General features: G+C 38.5%; 1 protein-coding gene across 9 annotated transcripts in view; it reads left to right on the top strand.

The window, feature by feature from the left end:
• PKHD1 (PKHD1 ciliary IPT domain containing fibrocystin/polyductin) overlaps window positions 1-23,313 on the top strand; it is a 405,020-nt gene that overhangs the window by 6,030 nt on the left and 375,677 nt on the right. For 8 of the 9 annotated variants that reach the window (XM_036218764.1, XM_036218741.1, XM_036218730.1 and 5 more), the window contains exons 3-14: window positions 1,084-1,161; window positions 1,789-1,933; window positions 4,391-4,499; window positions 8,038-8,095; window positions 11,499-11,577; window positions 12,870-12,944; window positions 14,008-14,072; window positions 14,570-14,609; window positions 15,324-15,394; window positions 18,301-18,402; window positions 19,238-19,333; window positions 22,090-22,231. In XM_036218764.1, the coding sequence (XP_036074657.1) occupies window positions 1,084-1,161; window positions 1,789-1,933; window positions 4,391-4,499; window positions 8,038-8,095; window positions 11,499-11,577; window positions 12,870-12,944; window positions 14,008-14,072; window positions 14,570-14,609; window positions 15,324-15,394; window positions 18,301-18,402; window positions 19,238-19,333; window positions 22,090-22,231 (1,060 nt within the window). Of the gene's footprint in view, window positions 1-1,083; window positions 1,162-1,788; window positions 1,934-4,390; window positions 4,500-8,037; window positions 8,096-11,498; window positions 11,578-12,869; window positions 12,945-13,987; window positions 14,073-14,569; window positions 14,610-15,323; window positions 15,395-18,300; window positions 18,403-19,237; window positions 19,334-22,089; window positions 22,232-23,313 lie in introns of those variants that run through there. The other variant, XM_036218755.1, reaches the window with a different exon arrangement.

Below are 23,313 nucleotides of genomic sequence, written 5' to 3'. Positions count from 1 at the left end.
CTGTAGATAACAGTTTTCCTGTCTATGATCTCACTGAGTTGCTGATCGATTTTACTGGCTTCCTTAAATTGGCTTTACCTTGGCCAAAGCATGTCCAGGAGCATCTTCAAAGATGAAGGATTAATTATGGCCATGTTCAGCTGATTGTATCTATAGGAGAACCCAATCTAGCTCACCATGTGGAAACTATGATGAGCTTGCTTTTCCTTCCTTCCTTCCTTCCTTCCTTCCTTCCTAATCCCTGACTGAGTCCTCTTAATTAATCTTACATGACATTTTTTGTAGTCTTTCTTCTTCTGATTTTTCATTTTTTTCTTCTTTCTTTTCTTGTATGTCTTCTTTCTTTCTTTCTTCTTCTTATTTCTTCTCTATCTCTCTCTCTTCTCTCTCTCGGGGTCGGTCTCCTTTCTTTTCTTTCTTTCTTTCTTTCAAAATTCCAGCACTGATTATGCTTCAGCCCCTCTCTGAGCAAGCAAGGAAAAAATCTAGAGAATTTTGTGTCTATTTAGAGAGTCATTCTGATTATGTATTCAAAACTAGGGGGAAACTAGAGGATGGTACACTGAGCAGGAGGATCGAAATAGGGACAGATTCTAGAATTGTTTCCTCTTCTCTGGGAAGTGGAAATGCAAGATATAAGTGGCAACTTTACAATTAAATATGACTACCATATTAAAGAGTGGGAAAGAGAGGGAAGAGATATCATGGGTTCACATAGGAACCAGATGTGTCCTTGAGGCCCTTTGCAGAGGAAGTAGACATTCAGGACTGTTGTGGTAAATACTGGTGTTTTGGATATCTAAGATAACAGAATCAGTCAGAACTTACCCAGAATTGTGAAGATGTGGTCCCCAGATCAGTAGCACCAACAGCACCTGATCAGAAATGTAAATTCTTGGGCCCTATCTTAGATATACTGAATCAGAAACTCTGGGGGTGGGGCCCAGCGACCTTCTGGTTATTCTGATGAAACTTAATTTTGCTTTATAGCATTGAGGAAGCTGGTGGATCAAATACAACCTTAAAAACCAGTTTTTGCTTTGTTTTGTTTTTGTTTTTGTTTTTGTTTTTTACGTTTTACAGTGTCTTGCCTGAGTTTCCACATTGAACCTGAAGAAGGTAGCCTTGCAGGAGGAACATGGATCACAGTCATTTTCGATGGTAGATTTATATCTTACCAAATTCAAGTTTCTTATTTATTGATCTAAAAAACTCTAAAGAATACGAGTCTTTGGTTTCCTTCCTTGTCTAAGAAGAAGAGCCTGAGGGGAGATGGACCAACTGCCCAACTTCTGTGTTTCCAGCTGCTCACTTGCTAATGTCACAGAAGCAGAGTACATCACACCATTATATGCGATGTCCATTTCCTTACGCTAAGCCGTGGCATGGAACTCTAGGAACCCTGAATGAGAGATAGAAGCACTTAGCAAGTACTTGGCAGTGTGTCCCCTGAATCTTGGTTGTCTTCATTGTAGATAACTCAATTCGTGGGAACTTCTAAACCATGGCTTAGTATGTTCATCTCTATGGTAAAGAATAACTTTGGGAGTTGAAATAGTCTATCCTGGATTTAAGTGGATGGACCTGAAGAGAGAAAACTTTTTTTTTATAAGCTCATAAGTGACAACACTCATCTATATAGCAGTCTCCTTTGGAAGTGAGGAGTTTTAATTTAATCCTTATGCAAACTCAGTGTCTCACATTGCCCCCGTGTGGCCATGTTTTTACATTCTTTCGTGTGCATTACAACTCTGCTCAACTTGAGATTCCTCTTTGCCTTGTGTTTAGATTTGGAGTCAGGCCTCTTTTATCTGGCCAATGGCTTTCAGCTGGAAATATATCTGGTGAATGTGACTGTTTCTGTGCTGCCGAGGATCCCCTGTGACATCTCTCCCGTCTTCTTGGATTTGCCAGTGGTGATGTGCAGGACCAGGTATACCTGTCCGGGAATGAGAAGATAAGACAGGACAAGTGCTTTGCTTATCTCGTTGGTTTTTGGAGGCAAATTAGAGCAACCTTTGCTGTGGCTGCAATTACCAGTTATAGCTTTAAAAAATGTTCCCTGCGAATATTCTTCTTTAAAGATCCCTATCAAGGCTCTATGGCTTATGGGAGAATAAGAATATAATGAAGAATTTTGAGAATTAAAAATATGTGTGTGTGTGTGGGAGGGTGTAGATTGTGTTTTCAACTTTTTTTGTTTGTTTTGTTTTGTTTCAAGGAGCTCAGGAGCTATTAAGATTTCAATAAATGATGTCATTTTGCCATCTAAAGAACTGGTCATTTTGAATAGGCATAATCATAATGATTGCACATAAACCCAAAACCAGTTAGAAAGGAAATTTGCTTTAGTCCTCAATATATTCGCTGACTTTGATATGATTTATATACCATTCCAGGTAATCTGTTGTTCTACTCAAGGTTTTGTTGGCCTATGAAGTTTATAATAGTTCATTCTTTCTCTACTTGTGTCTTAAAGTGGATCATTGCTTCAGAGAAAAAACATTGAAATTTCTTTTCATTTTCTATTCTGTTTTTTCAGGAAGGCTCTCCCTCTTTCATCTCTGTCTATTGAAATCCTAACCAATCACGCTGCAAATGCTACCTCTTCCCTGAAAAACCAACTGAGTGTAATCTTTCCCTTCTTTGAAAGGGGGGCAAGTAGGGGCTGAAGTCCTGACTATGCTCCCAACAGCTTTGAGGAAGAAACATCTTTTAGAAATTCATCCATAAGGAGTGTGTGTGTATGTGTGTGTGTGTGTGTGTGTGTGTGTGTGTGTGTGTGTTTACAATTCATCTTTTTAAAGAGGGGACTTTTTATAATTCACACAAAGGCATAGCATGTGTAGCCTTAGTGCCCTCGTTTACTCAGACTTATGTTTCTCATGACACTTATGTCAGTTGCCCACTCGTCAGATTCATCCTTACTGAATTAAGGGCTCTGAGGACAGAGGATGTGTTTAAGTCCACCCTTGAAGTCCTCATGGTGCTTAGCACAATACCTTGCAAGTTGAAGATGACCTATAGATGTCCCTTAAACTGAACTTTATAGCACAACTGTTGGTTTTAAAAACAGGCTTTATATTTTTCTAGGTTTTATGATATATTTGGATATAGAGTTTCTGCAAGATCTTGCTGTGAAATAATCAAAGCTCTGAAGATTTACATGTTCTATCTCCTTAGTCCCCAAATACTAATGATTTAAAAATGCACTATTGATTTTATATCATTTTTTTTTTTTTTAGAGAAAAAGAAATACTACCCTTTTAATTATACTCATTCATTGGGAGATGAATATCAAGTTCAACTAACATTCAAATGTGAAAAAATATAAAATTTATTATCATTGAAATTTGTCATATTCATTATCATAAAAAGATATATCTGCTTTTTCCAAAATAGACATTGTAACATTTAAACCAGCACTGCCCAATTAATATATAATGTGAGACACAAATGTAATTAAAAATTTTCTAGTAGCCACCTTAAAAGTCAAAAGAAACAAATAAAACTAATTTTAGTAATGTATTTCACTCAACATATCAAAAATATTATCGTTTGATATGTAGTTAATATACAAATTATTAATGAGATACTACATGTCCTTTTTTGCATGCTAAGCCTTGGAAGTTCTGTGTGTATTTTGCACTGATAGCACATCTTAGTTGGGACTAGCTACATTTCGAGTGCTCAATAACAACGTATGGCTAGTGACTAACACATTGGGCAGTGCAGGTTTAAATATTTAAGGTCATACTAAAGATTTGGTGAGGGTAGGCACTCCTTAACTCTAGCTCTTTATTCGCCATATTCTCCTTCTTACAAAAATCAACACGAAGGCAGCCTTGACGAGGCAAAGAAATTACTGTGATATTCATAAGAAGAGGAGAAAAGGTCTAGGATTCTCTTGATGGATATGTGAAGTGTTTATGAGGTGCTTAGATGATTATGAAATCAAAACTTTTTTTTGCAACAAGTAAACTTTTATCAGAAAGAAACTAGGATTCAAGCCCCACTTTGTCCTTAGCCTGTGGCGTTCGGACATATAAGTCTCTTAACTGATCTTGAACTATCATTTTTTTTTCTAATGAAAACTAGGATTAGAATATCTATCGAAATCCCTTCTAACTCTAAATGTCCTGTGAACCTAATTCTGAGAAGCAAGGCAAATTAAAAAAAAAAAAAAATTAGGGATTTTCAATAAAAAAAATTATAACTTCTTTAGCTGAAAACTCCAATCTTTAAAGTCTAATAATCGAGTGGATCTAGGAGGTGAAAAATGAAATATAGGAATCTTTGGTTAGTTCTGCTTCACAGGTGCAGGGAGCTGAGGCTAGCTTTGGAAATTTATAGTTTTTGATTCTCAAGGATTTCTATTTTCTGCCCTCAGGTCTCTGCTGTCCAAAGCACATGAAGGTCTGTACTACCTGGAAGTGCATTCTGGAGGACGGGTGGTAGGCAGCCCAAATTCAGGACCACGAGACAGCTGTACTTTCAAGGTGGGTTCTAAGGATGGTGGAATGTGTGTTTGCCTGGTTTGTGGTTGTGCTTCTGTTATCAACGAGCATGTTATTAATCAGCCAGAAAATCTGCTTTGTCAGGGTTAGAGGAAAGGTAGATGATAGTTATGCGGTTTCTGAGGCTATACTAGTGAAAGATAGGTAGGTATTGAACACTTGTATGTCAGGCTCTGTGCTTTATGTACATTAATGAGCACAATTTTATGAGGTAGTTATTTATTACCCTGTTTTAATAGATGAGCAACCTATGGCTCAGGAAGATTAAATAATTTGCCCATGTCATAAACAATTTGCCTAGGTAGTAAATGGCAGAAGAAGGATTTGAACCTGGATCTGACTCTGAATCCTCACCCAAACTGAAGCCCACAGGAGGGCACAAAGATCATCTGATTTTACAGCTGAAATTATCCTGAATCTCAGCGTGGTGTAGGGACTCAGGGACTCAACTTCCATCTTCCTCTCTATATCATGGTTGATTTCTGCTACATTTTCCACCCCCAGACTGACATGGCATTTGCTGGTGGAATTCTCCTTTAAGCTCAGAGCTAAAAGGAAGCGGGGTTGGGGAGGGACGGAGAGAGAGAGTTTATGATCCAATGCCTGACTTATTTTAGAGGCTCAGTATGTATACTGGGCTTTATTTTATGTTTGGTTCAGTTTACTGTCCATTTCAGATTAGTTTTGTACCAAAATAATCTCTGAAAGGGTAGATCCTAGACTTCTCATAAAAGGCAGAGGTTTGGCAATGCTCCTTTGACTTGGCTGTATTTCTCAAAGGGCACCTCTGTTTATAAAAGTAAAATTTAGCCATTAATTAATCTTTTTTTTCAGAATAAGACTTTGTTCTGTAAATTCACCTTTAATATCATCCATATTTTAAATAGGGAATTCATGTTTCAAATTTGGAATTTATTGTCAATTCACATTTAACAACTTTTTTTTTTTTTTACTCCAAAAGAATCTTCTCCTCCTGGATGTTGCTTCTGCACATAGACACAGAAAGAAAAAAAATATTCTTTCTTATCAAGACCCACACCATCACCTCTATACTGTCTCAGTGCATACAACAGAAGAGAGATGGCCAAGCATGCTCTTTAATCACCATGCTGCTTTTCATTTTGATGTCCTTTCGCCCCAGATAGTAGTTTTCCTACTTATTAAGGATAGGAAAGAGAGCGAGGGAAAAGAAGAGAAACACTTCTTAAATTGCACATTAAAGGAAACACGTCCTTCAGTGGTTGAGCTAGCTTGAAAAGTTGATAAAGAAACACCGGGGGATGCAGTTAATGAGAGCGTTCGAAGCTAAACAAAACATGGTGTGTCTCTTTGTTTGGGGGCTGGGACTGGGAAACCATGAGTATTAAAAATTAATTCCATCTTGTCCACTCCAAAGAGCCTGCTGCAGGCACTGACAAGTTTGAACAACTCACAGAAGGGTTATCAAGCAGCTGGTGGCTATGGCTTTATCATTCTAATCTGCTGCTTTTCTCTTCCCCCATCTTACTGCTGCTGACCTGACTTTCTCTCAAAGATCAGCAAGTGGGAAGCTTGATTTGGAAACTCATTAATTTTTCACTTTGTCGTGTCTCTAGCTTGGTGGGTGACCAAGGGCTTGTTTCTGTTAGAAATGTACCATTTTATGTTGTGTCAGCTCAGAGAAACATCACAGGCGATGCCTTTTTTGAGGTGGAACCCTGAGCCTGTCCCATCACGCTCTGAAGAATTGAGAGGGAGTGATAAAGAAATTGCTCTATTCCCCTCACACTTCTGGTGGAAGGCTTATGGACTGAGTGGTAATTTCATATTTCAAGTTGAAAATCGAGAAGTATGTTTTCTTACTGGTTTGGACTCAGTTATGCCATCTGCCTCAGTTTCTAACATCTGTGAGAACGGGCAATAACTACTAGTCTACTTCATGAGGCTCCTAAGGTAAAGTTCCAATGTAAGTGACAATGGTATGAAGGGAATCCCAGTGGGGGTTGAAGGCCTGGGTGCAGTAGAAGACTGGGAGCCTGGCATGAGAACTGTGTGTTTGGCAGGTGTGTGTGAAATTGCATTAATCTTTATCTTTTGGCGAGATAGGAGCCAGCTCCCAACGGGGGAGGTCACAGCATTCTTACTTTGACCTTTTGATTGTACATATTTTCTGTGACCTGTTTTCTAACCCTTTCCTTTAGAAAGAGAAGACACTAGTCTTGATGGCAGACTGCACGGCCCTGTGGATCAATAACTTAAAACTGCATTTGCCAACCTGCATCGGCTTCGTGGAAATGTCTTTTGATTTTCGATGTCTTGATTAGGGCTGTTGATTAACCATGGAGTTATTCTTTGGTAATATTCTCCCTGGGAAGGCAGGCTCCCAGGGTGCTGGAAGCAGACCAAGCAAAACAATTTGTTATCTTTGTTTTGCAAGAATGGAGGTGGTCTGGGGTCGAGGGTGGCAGGAGAGGGGACTAGGTCTCTTTCTTGGAGAGTCATTAGCTTAGGGTCACACCTTGACCTGGTCAGTCCATTCTTTTGCTTTTCAATTTCTTCACACTGGCCCTGTCTGTGAAATGCACTAATTTGGGACTAATCCAGATGTCTATAGGCAAAATAGAAATTCTGGAATTGTCTCATCACCCCTTTGCTTCCAGGCAGGGTATACCAGTCCTCTCAGATGAGTCCACCCCATTCATTCACACAAATCTGAATGTCTTCTACACACCAGGCTATGTACAGGGGTATAAAAATGACTGAGTCAGATTTGGAGCTTATGATTAGCAGATAAAGTTTTTGGAGTGAGGGACGTGGCCAGGTGATTGGCAGTGCCAGGACCAGGCTTTTACTCGTTGAAGAGTAATGTTGCTTCCCATTCCTTGAATCACTTGAATTATATTCTTCTCACAGGCACCTTTGATTTTCTTAATAAACACCTCACTTGTATGCTTATTCAACTCCCAATTTTTCACAGTTTAATAATTCTTACCATTACGCTGGTAATAATTTAAGTTGCAATCCTTTTAATTTAAATAAGTAAATTCTTGTCTATAATTTGATAATTTATAATAATAATTTAAGTTGATAATAATTTAAGTTGCAATCGTTTTCATTTAAATAAGTAAATTCTTGCCTAGAAAATTAAAAAGACTTCAAAACCCCAAGATACTAAGTTATACTAATGGAATTAAAAGGTTTATATTTTAAAGCTTGGCCTGCCTAACTTCCCTTCTGGTAAAATGTGCTTCTGGGTCTGGCAGGTGGTAGAAACAGGCTTGCCAAGGTTTGGGCAGTATGGTACAAGAGAGAGTGCTGTATGAGCTTGGATGCATTCCTTTACCTCATCCACAGAAGAGCTATAATAATATTTGTTATCTCTGCTTCACAGAAATATTATGAAGATGAAAAAAATAGATATAAGGTGATTTGAGAAAGTGTAAGCATTTAGCTAAATGCTCTGTGAGGAATGACTTGTCCTTGTTTTTGTGGTTGTGATATTTTAATGAAATGCTCACTTGTGATAACATTTTCAAAACAGTTCTCCAGGGCACAGACACCCATTGTTTACCAAGTTTATCCACCAAGTGGAGTTCCAGGTAAGAAATCTCCTATTAAAATAGGAATAATTATGAATTCCTATGTCAAGCTTATTGAAAACTCTTCTCTCCAGGTAGGTGGTCTCCATAAATAAAAAAATTTAGCTTTATCTCTGATGCTATTATAACAATGAGTCTAAACCTCTGGTTTATTTTTAAACTGGTTTGGTTTCACCTCTGGACACTTTCGCATAGCAAAAGGAATCCAAATATAAAAAGAAAAAGAGGCCAGCAAAGTCAAACCAGGTGCTGCTGAAGAATGGAAGAAATAGAAATCATTATTGCTTGTAACTTTATAATCATTGATATAATAGCAAAGCTTTATTGAAACTTACTGTGAGCCAGGTTCTGTTCTAAGCTTTGGGCATGTCATGTTATTATATCTTCACCAGAACCTGATATAGGAACTATTATTATTCCCATTTTGCAAATGAGGAAATGAAATACGAAAGAGTTATGTAACTTGTCTAAAGTCATACCTCTAACAAGTGTACAGCTGAGATTTGAACCTAGACAGCCAGAATCTAGAGTGGGCCCATATGCCCAATATTTTGTCTTGTGTCGAGCAGTGTTGGATACCACCTGAAGACAGTCAGCCCTTATCCTTCTCCTGGGGCTTTGTTTATGAGTTAGTGCACAGATAATGCAAAGGCCAGGAGGGTAGAAGAAAAGAGAAAGCTGGGAGATTTACATAAAAGAAGGGATTGCAACTAAGAGATTCAGGAACTGCTAAATCCACCTTAAACTAAGTCATAAGCATAGCTAGGATTATATACAATTTGCTCTCTGATTCTTGGCAGATTCCTACATCTATTTTGGGTTTTTCATTTGTTCAGGGTTTGCAGATGGTATAAGTAAGGGAATAGAAGTTGCTAAGTTTTATATGTGGTTAAATCTGAATACACAAACTGACCTACTTGTTTTGAATGGATTCAAAAATGTCAAAATAAATATCCGAGTTACTAAAAAGTGTTTTTACATGTGTGTGTACACATGTATGTATATAGACACAGATTATGTATGTGTGCATTTAAATTGTATTCAGCTTTATCTAATGAGTGCAGGTTATTCACAGATCTCTTTCTTTGCATTTGTCTGAATAATCAAGACATAATAATGTTTTATTAAAAAGATATGTGGTCTATGAAAAAATCATATGGAGACATTTGGGTTCCTGCTGCTCTGGTGTTAGAAAGCTTTTGTTTAGAAGGCAGAAGTCTTGTTAGGGTGAGGGATGAGGAAGGAGCCAGCCCTTAGAAGTGTGAAATAGGATGTCAGCTGGCACCAGATCTGTCAAGTCCATTTCGCCCACTGAGTCTGAGTTCCACACACAATCTCCTGCACCTTCCGGGGGAACAATTGGTGCCTGGCCTGGTTGGAGAGTCCCTCCGGGCAGGATCCACACGACTGCATCTTCGAAATCACTTTCCAGACGATTACTTTCATTTCATTTGGGAAGCCTGCCCAGAGTAGCAGCCAGGGAGGTGGGGGAGATGATGTGGACAGGAGAGATGACGTTTATGAACAGTTGAATTTCTATATGTGGTTAGCAGTGCTCCACTGTGATACAGAATCCTCCAGCACCACAGTCTGGCTTAGCCATTTGTCTGCTTCTTTTGGGGCTCCTCTTTCTCTCTTTCTCTCTCTCTCTCTCTCTCTCTCTCTCTCTCTCTCTCTGCACTCTTCTCTTTCTCTCTCTCTTTTTTAGTCACAAAACAAAACCTCACAGGAATTTCTAATTTCTATAATCTGTTAATAGTTTTTAAAATTGTGCTCATCAGAGCTAGAAATCATATCCACCGAAGTGAGCAAATTAACAAATTAACTCTACTAAAAAGAAGAACTATTTTGCCCATTGTTAGCAGTTGCAGAGACATTCAGACAGTAGGCTTTTGCCAATTCTATGACCTTCCTCTAAGTTATTAGGTTTCCTCTTTTTCTACCCATTCACCTGTAAAGTGGCTATAATACTTCCTAGAAGATTCGCATTGTTTTAGTGCCAGTCATCCAATGACTGCAGATAAGAGTCACTTTGTATTAATAAAACACAAGCACAGTGGGAAGTGAACAACTCCTTGTCAATGTACTTTCATGGCCTTATGTATGTCCATGAAGGGACTCAACATTCTCTGATTTCAGTGCCTCATAAACCCCACAGGTGCCCAATTATTTTTTTCTTTCATTTTTCCATTATTAACCAAGACCTCTTTCATCTCCAAACAGTAATTATGGTGCTAATAGATTATAGCATAAATGATTAAATTCTGTAATTATGTTGAAGGCAATTATTTGTAATTGTATTCTGTAATTCTTTGAAGGTTGTGGGATTGTGAGGTCTACTTTAACATCATCACCCTGCTGTGGTGTGTATGCTTAAAACTTTGCCTCATGTGGTTTCACAGAACTGAGTTTAGGTGTTCTTCAGCTATGGAAGAAATCAACCTGTGTAGCATTTGGTAGGGGCCCCAAAACTCTTTCTGAGAAGGGGCTACTTTAAATTTCTTTCCCAACTCCTATAAGCAGAGTGAGTGGAGGTAGTATTGAGAATGCACCTTGTGGAAAGGAGATTGCTGATACCCATACATTTATTCTTATGATCTCAGAAGAAGGAAGCATTAAAGAACAACTTAATACACAGTGGAAATCCCCACAAGTCACACAGAGGGAATCCAACAGTAGAAGTCATCCCTTTATCAGTGGGCACGGCAGACACCAACTGTTTGCAGATCCCAAATTAGCCCTATCTTTGAACATGAGCACATTTATTAAGTGAGTGAGAATGCCATTGCCTAGCCTTTAAGCCATAATTCTGCTGTCTCTAGCCCTTCTTTCTTAGTTCCTATCCATTTGGGTCAACCATGATATTTATCTTTTGTACTCAGAGATATGGAAAAATTTTAGTATCCCCAAATACCCATCCAGATTTTGTGATATGAGACTCCTCATATCACCACTGTTCATATAAGGAAGTGTCCAGAAGAGAGTCTCTTGAAGCATAGAGTACCTCAAGGCATATTGTTCTTTAATCCCACATTGAGTGAATGGTCTAAATACATTCAAGAGAGTAGAACAGGGCCCTACATGGAAACCAGCCCTTTCCTCTTGAAAGCTTCATGCTTAATGGACTATGAGGAAGGCCCATTATTCCTTCCATGCTCTATACATAGGTGATTAAGTCTATAATTGTGATAATTGTTTTTTTTTTTTAGCCTTTCTAATCTGTAATATTGATCACTGGATTATATTTGGTAATCCTTTCCTTTTGTACATCTTATAAAAAAGTGAATATTCTAAATTATGACCAGCTTAGAGATATTGAGTAAATGTACAAAAGGAAATATGGTTTATGTTATACATTTAATATAAATAAGTATATTAAATTTAAAAAATCTTCTTCACATAGGAAAAGTAATACACGTGTATGGCTGGATTATCACTGGACAATTGGAAACCTTCGATTTTGATGCTGAATACATTGATAGGTATGTGTGTGTTTGTTTCTGTGTACAACTACTTACAGATATGCTGCATTGCTTCCTGGGACCAGTTTCCCCAATAGCAATAAATTGTAGGCAGTTGGCGCTAAATTGCTATTTTCCTCTTTCAGTTTATGGTCCCTGGTGAGCTGGGCTTCAGCAAATTTTGTTAATGTAATTGTGACTGGATGATTAAGTTTGTCCATTTATTTACTGACAACTAGTCACTCTGGGCTCAGTGTGAATGGTACTGTAATTGCATCTGTGGATATTCTTTTTCTATTCTTACCTTTCTTTCTTTTGTTTCTCAGGATGAAATAAATTCTTTATAAAATAATGTGTGGACTCAGAAGGCCATTAACTTCCTGGCTTGGTTGTTATTCATTTGTGCATTTAGAAATTCTAGTAGTGTGATCAGAGGAAATATGGAAGAAGGGCTGAAAACCATTGAGTTTTAAATATTTTTTTGCGAATGATTAACATGTCAACATTACATTTTTCCTCAAAGATTGTTTTAATGAAAAGTAATACTATTAAATCATCCATGTTAGAGAGAAAGGAGAACAAGAAAAAAAGTATTGAAGTTGTGATGTTTTGAGGAAGCTTTAAGCAACTGTGGTTATTCAATATATGAAGCAATCACAATGAGAATTTATAAAGTATAGGGAACATAATCTTACTATATGCTCAGCTGAGTAGATTCTATACACTGTGATTAATTTTTCCTTCACCTCTGAATAAGGTAGAGCATCCTCCTCTGTTCTGCTTTCTCTTTTGATTCTTCCCTAGCTGAGGAGAAAAATATTTGACTTCTCTCAAGATCTACATTTCCTGCATTAAGTAATGGTCCACTTGTCTTGAAAGGAAATTATTCTTCCTGTGGAATATAAAAGCTCCAAGCATATTATTGGCAATAAACCATATTCACTACTTGGTCCCATCTCAGCATTAGTCTGGGACACAATCTTTGAAAGGCAGGACAAAGGCATACACTTTGCTATAGTTCTGTATAGACCCAAAATAGCAAATGTGAAGATAATGAAAGTTTTCAGGAAAGAAGAAATGTTCCCTATGCAGTGTGAACATGTGAACCATGAGATGGTGTTGTGCACCCCTATGTTAAGGTTGAGAACTTGATTCAACATCTTTTCGGGGCACGGTCTTCAGCCACTGGTAGCAATGCCCCGTAAATCCGGAGGAGAATGTTCATCATAGTTTTTCCTCTGAGTTTTGCCAGGAATGTTTCCTGGAACCATTGCATTATTGTCTCTCGTCTTTTGTTTCCATTTTTTTTACAGCCCATTGACCTTGGAAACCCAAGTTGACACATGGGTTACTCCTTGCTCTCTTGTAAACAGACAGACAGGAAGCCGGTGAGTGTCTTTCTTGCCAACATATATGCTTTTAAGTTTTTCCATCTGGGCAGAACACACACACACATACACACTCCCCTATTTCTTTTAAATATAAATCATCCATAACTGTCAACTGCTTTATTTTTAGACATACTGGAAAAGACAGTAATTGATTCAAAATGTGAGTTGAAGTGGATTCCGAAACCTTTCTTGAAAACCTTTTTTAAATCCAGATATTTACTAATACTTCCTAAGTGCTTACTGTTGGCCAAGCCCTGCTCTAATGCTTTACATTTAAGTCATTCAATAACCTCATGAGTACATACAGTCATTAGCCTCAATTTACAGATAAGAAAACTGAGTGCTTAAGTAACTTGGTCAATGTTTCATGAAGGGCAAGTGGCGGAGCTGGGATTTGAACTCTGATTGATAAACCAGCTTCCAGAGTTCATGTTCTTAACCTCTATACTAAAATGACTAGCTAAAGAAAAACGTGACTAAAATTTCTTTCTTTATTTACTTATTTTAATGACAATTTTTTAAATGTACATCTACATGCTTTTTGTTCAGATAACCAACATTTTGTGAGATTTTTACTTCATCCTGGACGATGTGGATTAACCTCTTTTGAGGTCATCCAAAAATTATATTCTATGGTTTAATTTTTTTAGGAACAACATATAGTAGAACCAAATTCTATAATGTGGTTTCTTCCTGGTGTCTGTAATTTGTTTGCTTAGGACTGTCCTTTTTTTGTGTGTTCACATTTGCTAACACTTTTTTTTTTTTTTTTTGGTAAGGATTTTGCTATCCCTGTCATAAAATAGATTTTGGAAAGAAAGGACTGAAAAAGTTAAATTTCATCTCTCATACTGTGTTTGACTAGTAGTAAATGTATTGATGATAACTCTACCTAATACTATGTTAAGCATTTACCCCAATGAGTTCATTATACTTTCAATATTACTAATTTTCTCTGGCTAATTTGTATTTTATTTTATACTTTCCTTGATAAAGAGTTAGAACTTCTGAACTGAGTTGTCTGGTAATTTTCACCTCAGGTTTTCGTTTTAATCCCTAGCTACCCTATTCAAGAAGACCATGGTCTTGGGACTCTGCAGTGCCGCGTGGAAGGCAACTATATTGGTATGTTTGAGAAGTCATGTAATTTAAAAGTCTTATCCATTTCTTTGTCTGTGTCTGGAAAAAACTTACTTCAAAAATTGGTTCTCAAGAGGATGATAATAATAACTATCATTTGTTGAGAACTCCCTGAAAAACACTATATGAAGTAGCTTAAACATAGACTAATGTACTCCTCACAATGAACCTGTGAGGTTGGTGGAATTATTTTCACTTTACAGGTGATAAAATTGAAGCTGGTAACCAGTAGGGCAGGATTTCTCATGTTTGGTCTAACTCCAAGCCTGGGCTCTTACCCACTATGTGCTACTATGTTTCTCCTTTTATTGTGGGAAGTCTACATTGCTGACAGTACAAGTCTGGGAGATGTTATTTTGGGCACCATTAAGGAAATTACAGGTTTGGGTGGTATCTGAAGTCCTTAGGTCAATGGTGTTAGTGGCCTGGCCAAGGTGATCCATACAGATTCCTGTATTAACATCTGCTTCTTTTTGTTACAGGCTCCCAGAATGTTAGTTTTTCAGTATTTAACAAAGGAAAGTAAGTAACTGGGAATAATAACCAAATTTGTCTTCATCTTATAGTGTTTCTCTCTTGTTTGCTTATTTTTTTTAACCTTTTATAATGAAGAATTTCAAACATACATGAACAAAATAAAATAATATAACCCTGAGTGATTTTTTAAACTTAGGTGAATATGACTGTGTCCTATGTACTCATCCTGAGTCAGTGTAAATATCTTAATGTGGTGATGGTACAGAATCTTGGGAATTACATCACAAGTAATCTCATAATACTATAAATTTAAAACAGTACATAGTTCTATGAAATAACATTATGCCATTCCAGGAATTTCAAAATGGAAAGGGTGCAAATTTCATAGAACCAGAGAGATAAATTAGAATTTTAATTTTCTTTCTGTATGATTTACCTCATATTCTGTCATTATGTAATAAAACTAATATCTATTGAGTATCTGCTATTGGCCAGCTCTATACCAGGCCCTTTCACATTCGTCCTTCTATTTAATGCTTTTAATATTCTGTGAAGTAGGTATTATTATTCTCATGCATTAATTTTCTAGATCAGAATACACATTTTGCCCCATTGGTATCATTCTCTGGTCATCAAAAGGACATGGTATCCAGAATGTCCTAAATCTCACTAGAGGTTAGTCCTTTCAGGCAGCCAATTTAAATAAATGCAATTTCCGATGCTGTTTTCATCCAAAACACACTTTTGTCTTTTTTGAAGGTCCATAATACATAAGAATGCATGGCTGATCAGTGCTAAACAGGAACTTTTCCTGTACCAGACATACTCAGGTACTATTTCTCTTTACCCTAACCTTCACTCTTTCCCTCACACCTCACTGAATGTTGGACCCTCCTTCCCTTTCTTTTGGCTATTTTCTCTATGACTATTAACACCAGAAGCTATCCTGCAATCATGGATGACCCTTTGGTTTTGGATGAGAATTAGTTGCTTGTATGAGCATCAGCTTTTGTTGTGATATTAACAAAAGCTCAATCATAGTCTTCCATACAAAGTTTCTGGATATAGACTGGATGAAAGAAAGGGGAGCTAATTTTGTTCTGTTCTGATAAATAACAGAAAAGAAGTAGCACTGAAAAATCTAAAAGCACATTTTTTCAAATGTTACTTTATTATTTCACTCCTGAGCATTCATTAACAATTTATAACTTGCTGATACTGATGAGCAAAACTTCATACTAAAAAACATGAAATTGTGAATGCAATTCAGAGGTGGAAAACTGGCTACTAAAGAAGAGAACTTAGATTATAGGCTTGAATATAATCACAAAGCCACTGAAGACATGTCTGCAAGGTAGGTTCAGATTCCAGAGACAGCAGAATCTACCTTTGCCAAAAAGTACAAGAAATTTCATATCATGGGGCAAATGCCAGTTATTCCCTAGATAGCCTAGTTCTGCAAAAGCTGAATTTTGACTCTTGTCTTTATTTTCTTTAAATAGTGTAATCGGTCTCTTTTGGAGTAAACTTGAAGAAGCACCTAAGATGATGGTGATAGTGGCAGCAGCAGCAAGAAGAAAGGCAGGACCTTGTTGAGTGTTTTACATGCGATCCTAATATTTATTTCATTTAACTATGAGATTGGTAATGTTGGCCTAAGTTTACAGATGAAAAAACAGTCAGAGGCAAAGTGATATATATGTCCAAAAGTTCTAGTGCTAGAAAGTGCAGCTCTAATTCTAAATCTCAGGCACGCAACCAATATACTATGAGACATAAATGCTCCTTACCGCCTACTCTAAGGTCCTTTGTGAGTCTGCCCGTCAGTATTAAACTCTGAATACCAGATTGGCTGGCAGACATCTCTGATCACATAGCTATCTCATATTTCCGGCACCAATGTCTTCTTGGGATGTAAACTCTCAGGCCAGAACTTTTTCATAGCAGAAGAGGCTATGAGGAGAGGAGATGTGAACAGCTGCTAAGTGCTTTATGTTGAACTCCTTCAGGGCTGGCATTCAATTACCAGTTGAGTTTGGTTAACTCAGTTAACCTTTCTGAGCCCCAATTAAACATCTATAAAGTGGACAAAATGGTATTTGTCCTTCTAACTACAAAAGTTGTTAGTAGAAGTAGGTGAGCAAGAATCTTGGGATTCTCTCCCCTTGTCTCCACATCCGTTTTATCACCAGTTTCCATGATTTCTATCTACCATATGTTTCTTAAATATGATGTATCAACTGTCTCTATGACTATTAATTCAAGATTCCATCATCTCTTGTCTGACAGGCTGCAGTGGTTTCCAAGGGGCCCCCGACCTGCCATTTGTCCCTACTGATCCTTGCTCTACCTAGCCACCACCATTCTCTGCATCAAACACGCATCAGATGCCTCACCCCTGCTTACCATCCTCTAATGGCTTTCCATGTCCTACAGGGAATGGTACAAGCTTCTGATCCTCTCCTTGTCTGCTTCTGCAGCTCCATCTCTCTCTTATATTCCAGCAACACTTAAATGCACTGTGCAATCCCTTCTCTCCACACTCAGGCTATCATTTCCTTTAAATGCCCTTTCCCTGCTTTTTCTCCTTTATTCATCCAGTTCTAATCCATCCTTTAACATTCACCTCAAGTGTCAGTTCTAGAATTTTTTTCAATTTCACCATACTCCTACCTTATGCTTAAACCTCTTCTCCGTACTTTCATGTTCACTCTCTAATTTTGCTAGCCCAAGATATGATGATTATCCTTTTGTGTATCTGCCCTGCCTTACCGTTCTGACTTCCTTGATGATGGGAATGATTTCTATTCATCTGTGTATTCCTTGTGCCACATAGTAGGTGCTTTGCAAACAAAAAGAAAATATAAAATAGTAGATGAAAAGAAGGGGGTTATTATTATTAGAGTTGAATTTTGATATTTGAGTACGGAGGATCAATCTTTGCACTCAAAAGCTTCTCTGCTTTGTCTCATGGGCAGAAGTGTTATGTGGAAAATGCCCTGATAGAATACCTATTTGAAATTGGTAACCGTTCATGATTAACTTCTTTGTACTCTCAGTTTGTCATAGGATAAAATTCTTCTTTCCCCTTGAGGGAATAAAACTTAGAACAGTCAAAGTTTGATCATAAGAGTGGAAGAAATCAGAAAAGTTGAATTCTCAGGGATATGTGACATATTACGAAAAGATTGAAAGCCATCAGAAGGTAGCATGAAAGAACTGGGGATGACATGTGAGTGCATACAGGGTGAAGGAGTATGCAGGATGGAGAGGAGTGCTAGGGTACTGAAGACAGCATAATTCATTCTTTTGCTTAGAGCAAATAGCTGACTCGTGAATAAATCGAGGCCTTTCCTGGTACATCCAAAGCTGATTCCTCCATAAAATATAACCTACTGTTCTGTGACTTGTAAATAGAGTTCTTGAGGTCAAGAGACAGATTTCCTAAGAATACATCATGGTATATTGGGATTTTTGCTGACAGCCTGAGTGATGGCATTTTTTTTTTCCTTTCAAATATTGATCCTGTATAGTGTACGTTATTATACATATTGATATGTGTGAGTCCTTTTCTTATTATGTGCACTTTTAAATGACTATTACTGACAAAAATTCCAACTGTTGCTAGTCTTGGGAGGTTAAGGGAAGAAATAAATTATTGATAGTTTCTATTATTATATTATTATCTGGGTCACATCCTGGTCTATATTTGGATGCTTGTTTTTTTCTCTTGCAGAAATACTATCTGTGTTTCCAGAAACTGGGAGCCTTGGGGGAAAAACAGACATCACAATTACAGGAGACTTCTTTGACATTCCTGCCCAGGTTACCATTTCAGGTAAATAAGTTGAAATGACTAAAAATAGTTCACAGTTTTAAATGGTGTAGGAGATTATGTATCTATTATGGCATGGAGAGGGTCGGGGGAAAAAAGTCTTTGTCTTTTCCAACTCCTTGTGCCACGCTGCTCTAAGGTATTTTACTTGTGTTTGGTTGAGACCAGGTGGGAATGCAGTCCTGCATGTAACAGGAATGGGATGTCCTGCAGACACACTCACAATTCATAGACAACTCTCTCAGGTGTCCCCATCCTGGGAGTGAAGAGAAGAGAAAAGTATAGCTGCCTTTTCACAAAGGTCTACTCCTACTAAAAGACAACCCTCCATCCTCCACCCTCCCCCCCACCCCCAGCCTTCTCTATAAAGACAGGCAAGAATGAACCGGCAATTGCTATGCAGATTCTTCTGGAATGCCTTCAGGGCAAACCCTTTTGTGGAATCTGTCTTGAACCTTTTGTTCTGCCAGGTGGAATACTCCTCTAGTTGGTGACATTGAGGACCAGGAAAATGTTCTAGCACTTCATGTCACAACCCCGCCTCCCCACCTCCAAGCTCAGCTGAGTGGTTTAGGACATCCTCAGTGATGGCGCTGAATTGCATTGCTTTCTTTCTGATTTTAAGTTGTCCTATGCTCTACTGCTCTGCAATCTCCCTTTTCTGGCTTGCTTCAGTTGGGGGGACGACTTTTGCTATACTATTCCCATCCAGCCCTTTGCCTTTGCCTTAATTAAGAGCCTGTCTACTTCAGTGTGGTCCTGTGGTCTTGTCATCAAATCTACATACCTATATCTATATCTACATCTATATCTATCTAATTTAAAAAATTCTCCTCAGGCATTCCATGTGATGTGAGACACGTGTCTCCCAGGAAGATTGAGTGTACTACTAGGGCTCCAGGAAAAGGTGCAAGGCTGACTGCACCTCAAGCAGGTAAGGAAGTAACCAGGGCTGTTAAATGACCCCTGGTTACATTTTAACCACTAGGGAATGGGAAGTAGAAATGAGAGTGTTTGCATTCTGTCTCAGCTTTTGACTGGTTAGCTTAGTGAGCTGAGTCCGTGACACCACTGTCAGGGCTTTCATTTCAGAGTGGCTCTTAGCTTTGTTTAGAAGCAGGTTGATGTTAAGGGTGGAAATTTTCAAATGGCCAACTTCTGCTTCCATTATTTAATGTTAAACAGGGTGTAGTTCTAGGAGATGTTCTGTGCAAAGATATGCTAATGGTAAGGGTGTAGTTATCCTGTGTAAAGATGTTTTAATGGCCAGCCTCTGCTTCTGTAAACCTGCTTGCTTGCTAGAGGGGGTTTTGGGGCTTTTTAAGCTATCCCCTCTAGAGGCTAGGGACTGATCGCTTCTAACCCAGCGTGGTAGAGAGTCAGTTGCCGGCCAGCTAATAAAGGCTCACAATTCATCTCAATTGGCTCCGTGGGTCTTAGATTTGATCACACCACAACAGTTGACATTCTGCACTCCTAGCCCCAGCCAGACAAATGGCCAGTGGGTTCAGTGGAGACCATGGTCCAGGAAGCATAACTGCAATTGAGACATTGTTATAGATGCTGGTGGGAACCCGTAAGCTGTTTTCCTCCACACTAGAGGTGAGTTGAATGCCCATCGTTTAAGAAGATGGGAGCATTAGAGTGCACTCTTCTGTGCTCATAACGATGGCATTAGGCAAGGCTGGGGAGCGAGACATAATGGGGTGCATTTAAATGTTGTTTCTTCTTCCCTGTGGCACCTGTCTGATACTTTGAAAAGCAGGGATGTATCGTGACATCGCCACCAGTTTATGGCTTGGCGGACAAAAGTTGAGAAAGCAAGGTAGTAGGTTCCACCTGTCTTTCTCTGTTTAAAGCATCCACCTCATGGCTGCAACTTTAAAGTATGCCCCTGGAGCACTTTTCTGGTAAGCATTAGAACTGGTGGCTCGAGTGTAGTTAGGGAATAAAGGCAGTTGGTGTGTTATACAACCCATATTCATAGACTGTGTGTCTGTGTTCCTTACCTGCCCCATGAGGGCTGGTTCATGGTTAAACTACAGTCTGTGAGCTCAACTCCAGGAGCTCAACTCCAGAAGCTCAGCGCTTACAAGAAAAGTAACCCAGCGGGGTGGTGGAGAAACCTTCCTAAAGAAAGACCATTCGGGTGTGAAAATGCATGCAAAGCTTTGGCTTGAGCATTCTCCAGGTCCCAGATCTGCAGTTTTTACTCAGGGAAAACTTCCATCCAAGAAAACAAAACTACCGATGCAAATGATGGATTGAATGTTTCCTGTGTTAGGAATTAGAGAGCTGTCTCCTCTTTCAGAAGTTCCTGCTTTAGCTACTTGGGTAGAGGTAGGATAATTTCCTGAGTGCAGCTGTTTTTGAGAGGTAGCAATATATTCATGAAGACTTTTTGAAGTTCCTCTCAGGGAAGTAGGGCAAATTATTAAGCAAAGCAGCAGTTCTCAGTGGTCCCCAGGGGACATCTGGCAATATCTGCTTATTACAACTGGGTTGGCTGCGGTGCTGCTGCTGGCCTCCAGTGGCTAGAGTCCAGAGGGGCCACTAAACATCTTTCAATGCACAGGACAGCCTTCAGGACAGTTACCCAGCTCAAAATGTCAATAGTACCGAGGCTGGGAAACCTCAAGTGATATATTAAAATAAGCTCTTATTTTTCTGCTTATTCTGTATCGATTTCCCTTTTTAAGGATTAATGAGAAATGATAGTAGTAGTTTAAAGTAATAATAATTATTGTAGCTATCCTTTACTGATTAGATACTGTACTTCAGGCTCTTTATATATATATTTCAAGCTTTCTTAGTCTTTTTTTTTTTTTTTGGCCACAATTGTCCAATTGACTTAATTTTCCTTCCAGCTTTATTGATATACAATTGACATGTAACTCAAACTCCCTTAGTCTTTAATGTGTTATCTCTATCCCATGCATGAGAAAATAAAGGCATTAAGCAACTTGCTCAAAGCTACACATGTAGTAAGTGGCAGAGCTGGAATATAAACCCACAAATATATGATTCCAGAGCTTTTACCCCCAATTCAAATTTATATCCTGTGTCGATTGCACATATGCCTTTGGTCTCAGGGTTTGCTTAATATAAAACACAAATTAATAAGTACAACATCATTGAAAATGTCATGTAATAGCTACATGTCACATAGTTTGTTTTAAGTGTAGGTCCACAAATTGAGGCCATGACAAGTTAAAATGTAAGGATTGCTAATTTTCTGGGGGAGAAAAAAGGGTTTTAGTAAATAGAACTCCCAGCCTGAACTGGACCTTAGGATGCTGAAGTCCACTCCTGAACAAGTCGCAAGTACATAATCATACTGTTCCCTTTACTCAGCCACAGCGTCTGTTTGCTCTTTCACACTTTCTCCAGGACTTGGTTCTTTTCTCCAGACATTTCCATTAAAAAAGGCTCCCTACTCTTCTCTGGTCCTCTGAAAATATTTCTTCTTACTGTTCCTTATCAAGCCTCTCTTCCCAAGTGGCTAAATCCTACACCCAGCAGTATTTTCTGCATTCCAGAACGTTCGTATTATCTGTAGAACCTCTCATATGACTTCCGCATCTGGATCTCAGTTGACTCATCATCTTTACTCTATTATCTGCAGTAAAGTAATTCCCTATTTGGGGGAGGAATGCTTTCTGATGTTTATGAGATATGCATGTCTTACAGGCAATCGAGGGCTTCTTTTTGAAGTTGGATATGCTGCTGAGGGCTTGGACCTGACCGAAGCTACCCCTGGGTACATGAGGCAGATTGTTCCAAATGCCAGTTCTCCACTCGGATTTTGGTCAAAGGAAGGGCAACCTTTCAGGTACGTTGTAGGAAAAGTGGGAGTCCATATCAAAAGCATCTTTATTAGCCCAGGTGAGACTAGAAGACAGAGAAGTAAACAATTAGACTTCCATGGGAAAATTTACAACATCAACCAATACAACAACAGAGTTAGATTACTGTTCTCCACTGATGTTGGTCATGCTAGGGTACTGGAGGCCTTTTATAAGTGCATACTAAATTTTGATCAATAGGTAAAATGTGTATTTTCTATAACTTAGTTTACAACTTAGGTACATTCAGCTGAGTTGGCCAGGAGACTTAGGGGAAAACTTGCTGCAGATACATAGTTAAGAGGTGAAACTAATATCTGGTTGATGCTGGAGAAAGATGTGTGAGTCTGCCTGTTGGTCACATGAGAGAGCAAAGGCTGGGCAGCACACAGTTCTGTTGCAACTACCTAGTGTCAAAGGTGAACCGAATGGCAGATTTATAGCAAGGGAAGTTATTATGGGCTCTGTGAGACACTGTTTTCTGTAGTAGTGACCGTACTGTGATTATGTTGTTTTGAGTCTTTTTAATTCCTTCAAGGATGTTTCCAAAATTTCTAGTTCTCTAAAGTGGGCTTAAAAGTACAAAAAATGTGAGAACTGCTTAGATACACAGTTTCCTTAGTGTACTCTACATGGAGAGAAATAGTTCCTTTACTGCGTGATCCTTTATTCTTCTCAGAGAGGTTGGTCGTGACCCCTGAGTGTGAATTCCAGCCATCCTGTGACCTCCAAGGATTTGACCATTTTAAATATGAATTTAGTTGTGGAATGAAAGGCTTTGCTCTCTATTCAGGGAATTTCAGACATCGAAGAATACAAGTAAGGAAGGAAACCCGTGAACAGAAAAGAGTCTTTGTTGTCCTGGAAGGCTTACTGACTATGTATTTAACCACTAATATATGGTTTTGAAGTGGCAATAATTTGTGGTCCCATGTGACACCTAATAATGTATCTTTACCATAGTTTTAAGAACCATCAATAATGTTCAAAAGAAAACCTTTTGGTTATATTCGGTCTGTGGGAATTGTTAGGAGAGAGTCAGATCACCTCAAAAGACAAAAGAGCATTT

The sequence above is a fragment of the Rousettus aegyptiacus genome, unplaced genomic scaffold, assembly GCF_014176215.1.
Source record: "Rousettus aegyptiacus isolate mRouAeg1 unplaced genomic scaffold, mRouAeg1.p scaffold_m13_p_1, whole genome shotgun sequence".
NCBI classification, from domain to species: Eukaryota; Metazoa; Chordata; class Mammalia; order Chiroptera; family Pteropodidae; genus Rousettus; species Rousettus aegyptiacus.
Note: the sequence above shows the minus strand (reverse complement) of the source record. Positions and strands in the feature narration are given on the sequence as shown.